Consider the following 12,244-nt stretch of genomic DNA (forward strand, 5'->3'; position numbering starts at 1 on the left):
TCAATAGGATACTTTGGAGTTACTTCAGACTTGCACGGACATAACGGAGAGCAGAATTTTCCCGAGGAACATATTCCTTCAGGCTGTCAGCAACGACTGCTGGGAATACGATGTGCACCCCATGAAGTGAGCTGTAGCTCACGAAAGCTTATGCTCAAATAAATTTGTTAGTCTCTAAGGTGCCACAAGTCCTCCTGTTCTTTTTGCGGATACAGACTAACGCGGCTGCTACTCTGAAACCTGCTGTGAATACAGGGCAACAAAGGGGAAAGAGGGAGTTGCATTGCAGGCTTTATTTCAAAGGATGACCAGTGGAAGTTGCCCTGACAGTGACTGAGTGATGGACGCACACTCCAGTGAGAGACAGCAGCATGGTCAGATTCATCCCGGTGCAGAGAGCAAGCCCAAGTCCTGTCACCCGCACGTGAATGATCGTTGCCCCATCTGAAGCCATATGCCAATCGGATGATACAGCTCTGGGAAAAGGTTTCTGTTTAAAAGGGAAGCTGTCGAGTTTGGGGCCTAGCACAAAGATTCACCTCCAAATTCACCATAAAAGCTGTGGGACTTCAACACAACTCATTTCCCCCATCCCTCCTGAAAGAGCCTGAAATGATAAGCCCCAAAATTGGACTTTGGAAAGATACTGTGAATTTTGAAATTTGGCTGGCAACAGATTTGTTTGCCCTGAAATTCCACCTGTTTGTAAATACATCCCCCCCACCCAATCTTCACAAAATCGAAAGATCCCCGAAGTTTCACACAATCTGCAAGATGCTTGGAATGGAATTGTAATCACAAGAGAGTGTGTGTGTGTGTGTGTGTGTGTGAGAGAGACTGAGCCCTGGTCTACCCCACACCGTTAGGTCAACATAAGGCAGCTTATGTCGATCTCATTATGTCAGTGTCCACACTACAGCCTGGTCCCACAGATGTAAGTGCCCTCCTACGCCCACAGACACCGCATCCCTTACATCAGCTGTCTTGTCAAGTTCATGGCAGGAGCAGTGAAATTGACAAGAAGGTCCCTCCCCTCCAACCACGCTCCTCTGCAGAGCTGGGTGCTGGACGCTGCTTCCAGCTGGGAGCCGGGGTGAGCAGCCTGAGCGGCCCCTGCGGGAGCCGGGCAGCTTGTGAGCTGTGAAATGGACAAGGCTGCCTGGCTCCCGGCGGGGAGTGGGCTGGGGGAGGCCGAGAAGCCCTGGGAGGCTTGCTCCTGCTCCCGACGGGGCATGGGGAGCAGAGCAGGGGAACAGCCCATGGGGAGCCTGTGGGGAAGCTGGGCTCCTGGCAGGGAGCTGCCAGCAGAGCGGAGAGACCGGGCTCTCAGCCCCCCCACCCACTGCCCCTCTTAGGCAGGGGGAAGCGTCCCTGGTGAGGGTAGGGTGGACATGACCATGGCTGTAAGTCGGCCTACTATAGGTTGAGTTAGGAGTATTGTGTAGATGTACCCTCCTAGACAGTGTCTCGTTAGGGGAGATCTCATTCCCTTGTGCAGTTGGAAAAGAGCAGCCAGATTCCCCCAGGAGATTCATCCTCTTGGCTCCTTCTCCTGATGGGCCCAGTTCTCAACATGATACATGGCTGGGTCTTTCCTTCCTCATCCCCAGATTTGGCCCTTTCCCTCCCTCCCCCAGGCTGCCCCGAGAAGTCCCGTCTGTTTCCAGGGGGCGGCTAGCGCGGGACCAGGCAGATCTCGTAGCTGCGGGGCAGGGTGGCGAACCCGACCAGCTTCGGAGAGATGTCGATGTCTCTGGGCTCCACGGGAGAGCGGAAGCGGAAGTTCTGCAGGATGCTGGTGAGGAAGAGGAAGAGTTCCATGCGCGCCAGCATCTCCCCGAAACAATACCTTTTCCCTAGGAGAGAAGACAGAGGAGGCATCATGGCTCGGCCGGAGCAGGGTTCCAGGGGCAGGTGAGAATCTGGGAGGGGGTCTCACCCCTTGTCCAAACTCTGCCCCAGTCTGGAGCAGTGGGGATTGTTGGGGAAATGGGGCACTGTTCGTTTGAAGATCTGTAGAGGGAGCAGCTGCAAGGGGTTAATGGCTTTCATCAGGCCCGACTTTGATGGCTAGACACTCACAGGCCTGGTTCAAACTGGTGGGTGCTCTCAGCACTGCAGCTGGGCGAATAATGGATTTTTCAGAAAAACTGGAAAAAATGTTGTTTTGGTTCAAACTGAAATGAAATTGTTCGATATTTTCGTCACTGCGAATGGTTGGAAAAAATATCATCTCGGTTCAACGGAAACATTTCGTTTGGACTAAGTCCAAGTTTCAATTGCATCAAACTGAAACATTTCAGTCGAGCTGAGATGAAATTTTTATCAACCTTTGGTTTCGATTTCCATTGTTTGAAACACTTTTGACTTAAAAAAGTGAGAGGAAATTTTGAAACTCTAACTAGTTTCTCACTGAAAAATGGAAACGTCTGGTTTTGGAAGTGTTGCAAAATTTTGACTTGTTCAGAGTTTTGGCTCGTTTCTTTCCGACACAAACAATTTAGCAACATCGTGGTCACATTTCATTGATAAAGGTGCCAGTGAAGAATTACCCCTTCCGCTCTGTTTAATGATACTGAGCTCAGATGGACTGCGAGGACCCAAGAGAACAGAGAAATAACATGTTCGGGACCCAGATCCTCTGGCCAGAAGGGCCTATTGGGATCATCTAGCCTGACCTCTGCCCAGCACACGCCATTCAGTTTCACCCAGTTACTCATGAAGTTTGCCTAGCAACTTGCGTTTAATTAAAGCGTCTCTTCTGGAAAGGCAGCCAGCCTGGATCTGCAGCGTCCAAGCGACGGAGAACGGCCCCCCGGCCCTTGGGAAGCTATTCCAGGGGCTAATTCCCTCCAGGGTTAAAAATTTGCACTTTAATTCTAGTTGGAATTTACCACCAAGCTTCAGCTTTTGGTCTTTGGCTCCCATTCTGCCTTTGCTAGATTAGGGACCCCGCTGCTGTCAGAACCCAGTTCTCCTTCTAGGCGGTGCTGATAGACCGGGGTCAAACCACCCCTTAACCTCCTTTCCACTGAGCTCCTGGATACTTTCTGTTTGGCTGATTTTCCGGACCTCCAATGCAGCCTGCTGCTCTCCTCTGAACCCTTTCCAGTTTGTCAGCACCTTGTGTGAGGTGTGGACACCAGAACTGGACACGGTGTCCCAGTCCTGGTCTCACCAACGCTGCATTCAGAGGTAACGTCACCGGTCTACTCCTAGGCCATGTTCCCCATGGCGCCCTGGGCAGGAACATGCCCGATCGCACCATTGGGAGACTTGTATTCACTGATGTGAGGAGCAAACGATCGAGCCAAAACGTTTGGAGAATAGGAATCAGGCTACTCCTGTGGGATGGCCCACAGATGATAATGACCCCAGGTGCGTCTGTTTTCACCCAAGTTCAGGGCATCATTGTGCTTGGCTCTGGACAGACTCACGGGGAGAGACGGTCCCTGCCCCAAAGAGCTCAAGACCCCAGTTCAGCAAGGTGCTTCAGTGCACACCTACCCCTGAGTGTGTGTGAACAGCCCCACTAGCTGGGGCTCTGGCCCCACTGACTCCAGTGGAGTGACACTGATTTACACCAAGAGGCGATCTGGCCTCACAATTCTGTGTCTGCAGGATGAGCTCTAGCAGCTGGGGGCCTGGGCCAGGCCTAGATCTCGCTGCTTGGGACGCTCAGAACCGACCTCTGTGGAGGGATTCGTACCTATTGAGAAGGGCACGAAGGCGTCACTCTTCTTAAACTGGCCGTTCCCATCCAGGAAATGGCTGGGATCGAAGGTGTCGGGGCTGCTGAATTGCGTGGGGTCATAGAGCACGGATCCCAGCACCGGGTACACCTCCGTCTCCTGGGGGAAGAGACGGTGACAAACAGCAACTATTAAACTCTGATAACCCACAGCACAATTCAGGATTGTTTTTAGCCACGGGAGGAATTTGCAGCAAAAGCAAATATTAAATCGCAGAAGCCTGGTCAGGCCACAATCCGACGCTCACGTCTTGGCACGTGTCTCCCAACGCCCTCTGCTCCTCCCGGAGCTGGGAAGGGAACCCAGGAGTCCGGACTCCTCGTTCTCACCACTGAACCAGGCTGCCCCTGCAGATTAATACTTAAAATTTAAGCTCTGTGGGCTGGTGTCTTTTGTGGGTATTTGTACAGCACCGAGCGCAGTGGGGTCCTGGTCCGTGACTGGGGCTCCTCAGCATGATGGGAATACAAGATGTAAATGAGAATAATACTGGGCCAGGTCTTCAGTGGCTGTTCCTACACTGATGCACACCTGCCGTGGTGCTGGCCCATGCACTATGCACAGGGTGAACCTCCTGGCTTTCCGCACCCACAGTGTGTCTTTTAAGATGGCACTAGAAGTCAGGCTCAGAGTATTTATCCACATCTATGAATGTTATTATTAGGTGTATTATGGTATTGCCCCAGACTCCCCAGTTGCGATCAGGGCCCCGTCGTGCTGGGTGCTGGACAAAGGGAGCGATATTCCCTGTACCAAAACTTCGGTGTAAATAGAAAAACGGTGGGGAATCATTAACACCCTTTGTTAATTTAACATGTGGGGGAAACTGAGGCACAGGGTGATACCCTAGATCACATGCCGAGCTAGTAGTAGAGCTGGGAATAGAAACAAGGTCTCCGGTGCCGTGCCCACTAGATCACACGACTTCCTAGAGGCAGCATCGAGCCCAGTCCACCGCCCTGTCTGTGGCACTGCGCCGGAATCCACAGAAAGCGACAATGCTGCGCCCGACACAGCCATGGGGTGGGGCAGGGGATAGACGCCCCAGGGGCCTACCTTGGGAATAGTGTATCCCCGGAACTGGGTGTCCCTGGTCACCCGGCGTGCCAGGCCCATGGGGATGATGTCACAGAACCTCTGGAACTCGTGGATGACGGCGTTGGTGTAGGGCATCTGGCTCCGGTCCTCCATGTTCGGGGCGCGGTTCCGCCCAATCACCCGGTCAATCTCCTCGTGGATCCTTTCTGCAGAGACAGCAGTGCAGCTCAAAGGGGGGCCCGGTGCGAATCCAGATTGACCCCCAGGGAACCGAGATCAGAATCTGGCCCTGCCCCCACTGCAGTTAGGGAGTGACTCTGGATTGACACCGGGTGAACAGAGCCCAGAATACAATCCCGGGCATTTCAGTTTGCCGTAGCCACGCTGACCCGGCGTTCCCTGACCATCGGCTTCCTTTCAATCACGATGGAGCAACGCACACAGGACCCTGCTCCCATGTCAAACTCGCTGCCGAGCTGTGACTGTCCGGCCCCATCCGGAGCTGGTGTCGATGGAGGAACCACCGCTGCCCTCAGCAGAGCCCGGCTGATTTGCACCGGCTGAGGATCCGGCCCTTTGTGTTTCCATTGTCCCCCCTTTCCAGTTACCTTCGATCTCCGGGTGTTTCAGCAGGAGGAGGAAACCGTAGCGCAGAGTGGTGCTGACGGTCTCTGTCCCAGCAAAGAACACAGAGAGCGCCGTCAGAACAATGTTCTTGAGGGAAAACTCAGAGGAAGGATTTTGCTTTTCCTTTAAAAGACCAAAGGGGAAGAAAGGGACGTTTGAGAGAACTCTGGGGATGTGACTGAGGGTGCAGCACAAAAATGGAGCAAAAGACAATCCCTGCTCCTACGGTCTCAGAGGATGGCTCTCCATCCCCATTGTATAGGTGGGGAAAGTGAGGCACAGCACAATGCTGTGATTCAACTAAGGCCACACGGTGGATCAGAGCCCAGATCTCCTGAGTTCCAGCCTGGTTCCTTCTCCCAAGCCTGTTGTTCCTAGCTATTTATGGGGCTCCATTTCTCTGCCCCAGAAAGTTTGAGGCCTGAACTGACCCTGTTACAAGTTGAACCCCTCGTTATAATCAGGCCGTTTATCTTTCAGGCCTGATGCTGACCCCACTGAGCCGTCCCCTCCGGCTACTGCCGGTACCTGCTGCATTTTGACCAGGAAGCAGTCGATGAAATCCCGAGGAGCGCTGGGGTCCAGGGTCTCCTGGTTCGCCTTCACCTTCCTCTCGATGAATTTTTTCAGCCCTGCCAGCTGCTTGAACGCTTCGTGCTGGGGGCCGGGCAGGTAGCGCATGGTGTCCGAGAACATCTCATAGAGCTGGGGGGCACAGAGAGCAAAGACCCCACTGAATACGAGGTGGGTTGAGAGCTGATCTATCCATCCCCGTATTGGGGACACCGGGCATGGCCACTAGGTAACTCAAGGGGATGGAAGACCACGAGTGTCGATGAAGCCCCCTCGCTCTAGGCCCAGATGGCCCCCCCTCCTTCCCTTTTCTGCCTGGAGACACTCACAGTGGTCACGCGGAGAAATTTGCAACAGTGTATTGCAGGCACAGAGTGGCTGGAGCAAGATTAGGCCAAGCAGGACAGGAATGTTAGATAGTGCTGAACAAACAACTCCAGATATGGGGGAATAGATGATAAGAGGAAAAAGGGGAACAGGCCGGTATACCGATTGGCTATATGGATACTCAGGGCAGCTTGCTATTGGATAAGCAGGCTAAAGAATGAATGTATAAAATACGTGCAACTGCTTGCACTGGTGTGCAGGATTTGAGATTGTTGTCTCCCTGTACTGCTTGAAGCTTCAAATAAACTTTTCTACTTCTCCACCCCGTTGTGATTATTGGGCGACGCACACCGGGCAGCGAATCCAGCTGTTGCCTGCCTCGGGCATTTTGTGCCAGCAACACCCGGACACACCCCTCTGTCTGTTCAACTCTCCCCATTCACACTGTCCATCCCCCGACATTCCCCTTTATCTATTTCACACCCATCACTGCAGATCCCAGGTTTTCCTCTTCGCTGCGCCCCCCAGCATTCTCGCATCCCCCTCCTCTCCCCTAGCTAACCAGCGCTCCCCCCGCTCCCCGCAGCCCGGGGCAGGCAAGTCTCAGAGCTGTGGGACATGGCCTGACCCCCACCCCCAGCGTACCTGCCCCCAGGCCGTGGCGGTGAAGCGGAAGCTCTCGGTGATCATGTAGAGCAGGGAGAGGAACTCCTTGTCCTCGTAGTCGAACCGGTCCCCGAAGACCACGGAGCTGATGACGTTGGACACCGTGCGGCTCAGGAAGTAGGTGGGGTCAAAGGGCAAAGCTAGGGGGTACAGCCAGTGGTGGGTGGGGCACATGTGAGCCGGGGGGCTGTGCCATGGACCGTCTCCCTCCATGGATCTCACAGCCCCCCGAGTCACTCCTGTCCCGCCACCTGCCTCTTCACACGTGTCAGTGGGGGAACGATCCTGCTATGATGGGGAACTTTTCTGGCACACGTGCTGCCCTGGGGGAATGGGATGGCCACAGGATCCAAGTCCTCGCTCCCACTTCTTTCACCCTCCCACGTGGCAGAGTCCTCGTAACCCTGACAGGGCTGGGCCCCAGATTCTGGGGGGCTGCACCCTGACTCTGATCATGGTCACTTCGGAGAGGGGCCAGGGTGTCCCCTCTGCAGGGTCCTTACTCCACGCCAGCTGCTTCCCCAACCCACGGAACCGTGCATTACGTTCAAACCAAATACAAACCGAATTCAACACCTGGAAAGAGCTCATGCATTGGCCGGCTCTGGGATGTGAGACCAGTTCACTGCCTTTTCCTCACCTGTCCCAGGCCCTGGCTCTGCTGTTGAGACACTGGGTTGGACCCGTGCTCTGGCGGTGCCCACCTGCCCAGAGGCCAGGTGGCGGGACTCTTCTCCCCAGCGTCGCCCCCCCCAAATTTGGGTCACGGCCCCCCTCTGAGTCCGGCCTGCAAGATCTCCAGTCTGGCAACATCTCTCTGCCTGGGGCCCCGCTGGCTCTCCTCAGCCGGCGCCTCCTATCCCGGCTCTGGCCCCGTGGCTCCCCCTCGGCATGGCTGCTCTGCGCTGTCCCGGCTCCTGGCTGCTCCAGCTCCCCAGCTCTGCCTCCAGCCCAGCCGCTTTCCCCTTAGCTCTGTCCTCCTCTGGTTCAGACACTGAGATTCGTTTGCTGGCCCAGCTGCTTACCTGGGTGTTCCCCTTCCCTGCCAGACACGCAGGCAGCTTTACACATGTCCTGACACCTCAAATACACAGTCTACATATTACATCCTATAGTGGAGTCCTGTGAATCGGGGCAGAGCAGGGATTTGAGCCCATGCCTCCTAGGCGAGAACCCCACTCACTGGCCTGCGGGGTGAGCACTTCCCCGCTCTGTGACTCAGTTTCCCCACCTGCACAATGGGCGTTATGACACTGACCTTTACAAAGGTCCACAGGTAAGAACCTCGGCTGGTGTAAACTGGTGTCAACGTCAACGGAGTGATGACAAATCACAGCAGCTGGAGGTTTGGCCCCACTGACTGTCACAGAGCTATGGGGGGTTCACAGCAGCTGGGGATCTGGAGCCTCCTGACTCACATGGCCCCGGCACCGGAGGAACAGGACACTGACCAACCTTTCGTGCCCCGCAAGGCTTCCAGCAGGAAACGAGTCTCCTCCAGGATCCGCTCCTCGATGCCTCGCTTCCCCACCCCGAAGTTCCTCAGCGTGGTGATGGAGAATCGGCGCAGCTGCTTCGCTCTCTCCCCGTTGCTGAAGGCCACTCCTGGGGGGGAAGGAAGCAGACCATGATGCAGGGGGCCCAGGTGGGGTACTGCCAACAGCGGCACAACGCAATCAACCACGAGGGGACGCTAACGAGAATGCCGGTCCTACCCCGAGTTGGCCTGCAGATTTATTTTATTCGCTGTATCGTGGGGGCAGCTGGCGGCCGGAACCCCATGGCATTAGATGCTGAACATAGAACACCAACAGCCAGTTCGCGCCCTGGGGGGGGGATGGTGCAGAATTTCCTGGAAAACCCCATGTCCCTTGCTCCCCCCCCCCGCACTTTCACATGTCTCTGAGGTTTCCACATTTTCATCTTTTATCCCCTCATTCCTTAACTTCCAGGCAGTTTTCACCGGAAACAAATGGAAATGACACCAAATGAAATGGAGAAGGGGAGGGAATTTTATTGACTCCCCCCCGTCTAAAGGAGAGCTTTTGCCCTAAAAAATTGCCTTTGGACCCGCCCTACAGTTGGGCAACGGAGCTGAGACTGGGCAACTGGGCAATTGGGCAACTGAGCCTGGCGGAGCTAAGCAGTGGATCCGTCTCCCATGAGCTAACAGGAGGGAGGCTCTCCCTGCTTCGATCAGTGGTTGCATAAAGACAGCAACTATTTCCGGGATTGCTGGGAATGGCCCAGCCAGCCCCCTGCTCTGCCCTGCCCCAGGGCACGTCCCCAGACGGAGCAGGTCCGGACTAAGTGACTCTGCCCCGGCTGGGAGCTGCCCTCTCTGTGTCCCCCGGCTTGCTCCCCTCCCGCGGACCGTAGCCACGGAAGATCCAGTCGAAGGTGGCTTGTTTCCCGCGCCCGCCGAAGTCCTCGGCCTGGTCCAGCAGGGCCTCCTTCACCACCTGGTAGCCACAGAGCACCACCACCCGCCGGGGGCCCAGGTGGAGGGTGTAGACGGGGCCATAGCGCTCGCTGATCTGCCAAGGAGACGGAGATACCATGAGACATAGGGACAGAGCGTTGGGGACACACAGAGATGCTCCCTGCCGCTTCTTGCCCCCCACAGAGCTCCCCCAAGCCCCTGGCCTCACCTCTCCCCCCTCCTATACACCAACCCCTCCCCATCCATCCACCCACCATCCCCTCCCGTTCTACAACCCCGTCCCATCCCATCACCTTTCCCTTCCCACGCCCCCCAACCCCATGATCCCCCTCTCCTCACACCCCTAATCCTTGCCCCTCCCCCCCACAGCCTGCCCTTCCTCCATGCCCCACCTCTTCCCCCCCACTACCTCCTGCGCTTCTCCCCTGCACCGGTCCCCCTCTCCACCCAGCGATACCCGGGGTCAAGCTCGTCAGCGAGAATTAATAAAAGCTCCTAAAGACTGAGCAGGTTGGAGGCTCTGAGGTAGGGTTGCCAGTTTCACTGGATGCATTCCTACAGATTTCATCACAGGGCATAATCTTTAGTGAAAGATTAATCTTTAATTCCTGGAGACTCTGGGCCAATCATGGGGGGTTGGTCACATTATCTATGGCACTGTCGAGGGCTCAGGGCGCCAGAACACCCCGGGGACATCCCAGGAAAAGCCCACCTACCATCATGAGCGACTTGCGCATGTTGCTGAAGTTGACCTGCAGCAGGTTCCCGAGGAGGGGCAGCGGGGTGGGCCCCGGGGGCATTTCCCCCCGGCCCTGCATTTGCCGCCAGGTGGAGAGGAGCAGGAGGCAGGAAAGGCAGATGACTAAGAACAGGCTGACGGCTCCCAGGGGATCCATGGCTGGCTGGGAGCCTCCCCAGCTCCGCTGCCCTTTTCCCGCAATCCAGCGCTGCAGGTGGATATATAGCCGGCCAGCAGGGACCCTGGCATCGGTGCCTCTCTTGCGTAACCCACTTGTGCAACTGAGGCCTGGCTTCCCTCCAACCCCTGGGGAGGGCCAGTAGAACGAGGGATTCAGGATTTCTGGGGCACAAAGGCTGGAGCAGGGTCAGTTTGTTTGTCTGTCCTCCCATTGGGCCACCCCCAGTTTACAGCAGGGAAGTTTTTCCAGTTGTTACCAGATGTGCCCGTTACTTTGGGGTATGCTGTGGAGGCAAGATTCTGTAATTCTATTAACATACTGCTTGTGTCATTTGTGTGTTCATATGGAGCTCTACTCCTTCCTTCTGCAAGTCCCCTCCCAATGGAGCTATCCTGCAGGACCTCGGTTCCCCTGGGCTGGGTTCCTCCAGTCCTAGAACCAGATGAACACACACACACACACACACACACACACACACACACACACACACACACACACACACTAACAGAGCAAGTCTGAGTGGACCACGTCAATCAGCACTCTCAAGCTGACCCCCTTATATGTCCCTGTACTCAATGGGCTGGATCAAGCAGCACTTTCAAGCTGTCACCCTTATGTGCCCCTGGTCTTAATAGGCTGGGCCAAGCAGCACTTTCAGCTGCCCCCCTCCCTTATATGCCACAGGTTTAACACATCCCTATCCTCACTTTCACGTCACAATTGTACTGGTAGTAACCCACCTGATGAGCAAACCCCACAGGATTTTTGGGCACTACAGGGATCTTTAGCTTAGGTAAAAGAAGAGTTGCTGCAGAGTAAATGGAGAAAGCTAAAAACCCAAAAAAATAAAGTTCAGAGAGAGAGAGAGAGAGAGAGAGAGAGAGAGAGAGAGAGAGAGAGAGAGAGAGAGAGGGAAGCAACCAGCTTAACCATAAAAATTATTTATTGAATAATAGTGATAACTACACAAGGAGGTCTAAACAAACATAACAGTTACATTATTAAAGGTTAATACCTGAGGTAGAAAAGAAAACAGAGAGAGAGAAGAGAGAGGGGGATCTCACCCACTCCATGGAGCTTGAACAGGTTGGGGTTCCCAGTTGATGGTGGTAGCTCAGGATCCTGAGTGCTGGAGACAGGCAGAGCCCCCACCATGATCAGTCAGGAGATGAAGTCCCAGTGAAACTGATACAGAGTTTGGGTCCATGCATCAGAACACTTACAGGAACATAGGTCGAGGTTTTTGTAGAGAAACAACAATGGTTCAAGGAGAACACTAGATTTGTATATAGGTAAACAGATGACTCAAGGGTTTTCTTTAGGCTAGACAATAGGAGCTGATCACTCTTGGCTCTGGGTGGTGTTTTCTTCCAGGGAGCTCACAATGAAACTGGGCTGCTTCAGTATTTTGGATACCGATAAAGGATTTATTACTAGAATTGGTTTGATAACTGCTGAGCTGGGTGTATGCAGGTGTGGGTTCATTAACATCTGGAGCAGAGATCCCCCAGGATGCAGTGCTTTCCAGCTTTTCTGGTCCCAGAGTTCAGTGCAGTTCTCTGTTCTCCATTCTGTATGCTAATGGAAATGTCTTAATCTTGTCACCCTTGTCAGGAGGGGTCTAGGTGTGTCTCCCATCCACCCTTCTTTGCTCTCTGCAAGTTTTTTCTCTGATGGGTTTTGGTTTAAGCAGAGGCTGGTGGGGGGAGAAGGGGTGTCTTTCATGAGTCAGACAGGCTGGATACTGTGCCCTGATTCCCCAAGAACACAGAGCTGACTGGTATCACAGTTGACTAAATATCAGTGCAGTGGGAGGGGAGGTGATATTGGATACCTGAGGCTGGAAAAGTTTCAGCCAAAGACATTGGACTGGAATGAGCCTCCTGGCCCAGTCTCCA

General features: G+C 54.6%; 1 protein-coding gene across 1 annotated transcript; it reads right to left on the bottom strand.

The window, feature by feature from the left end:
• Positions 1–305: 305 nt before the first annotated feature.
• LOC119847021 (cytochrome P450 2A13-like) lies at positions 306–10,409 on the bottom strand. The gene is made up of 9 exons (XM_038381376.2): positions 10,143–10,409; positions 9,358–9,520; positions 8,439–8,588; positions 6,963–7,123; positions 5,946–6,122; positions 5,399–5,540; positions 4,809–4,996; positions 3,710–3,851; positions 306–1,856 (listed from the first exon to the last, which is right to left on the bottom strand). The coding sequence occupies exons 1-9, from the start codon at positions 10,320–10,322 to the stop codon at positions 1,675–1,677; spliced, it is 1,485 nt and encodes a 494-aa protein (XP_038237304.1). The 5' UTR covers positions 10,323–10,409; the 3' UTR covers positions 306–1,674.
• Positions 10,410–12,244: the final 1,835 nt, after the last annotated feature.

Source organism: Dermochelys coriacea, chromosome 23, assembly GCF_009764565.3.
Source record: "Dermochelys coriacea isolate rDerCor1 chromosome 23, rDerCor1.pri.v4, whole genome shotgun sequence".
Classification (NCBI taxonomy): domain Eukaryota; kingdom Metazoa; phylum Chordata; order Testudines; family Dermochelyidae; genus Dermochelys; species Dermochelys coriacea.

Excerpts from the sequence above, each read along its gene's own strand:
- LOC119847021 (XM_038381376.2), bottom strand. The coding sequence starts at position 10,322 with ATGGATCCCCTGGGAGCCGTCAGCCTGTTCTTAGTCATCTGCCTTTCC. Across the intron at positions 9,521-10,142 it reads TGCGCAAGTCGCTCATGATG|ATCAGCGAGCGCTATGGCCC; the intron begins GTAGGTGGGCTT and ends TCTCCTTGGCAG. Across the intron at positions 3,852-4,808 it reads GGGGATACACTATTCCCAAG|GAGACGGAGGTGTACCCGGT; the intron begins GTAGGCCCCTGG and ends CTCTTCCCCCAG.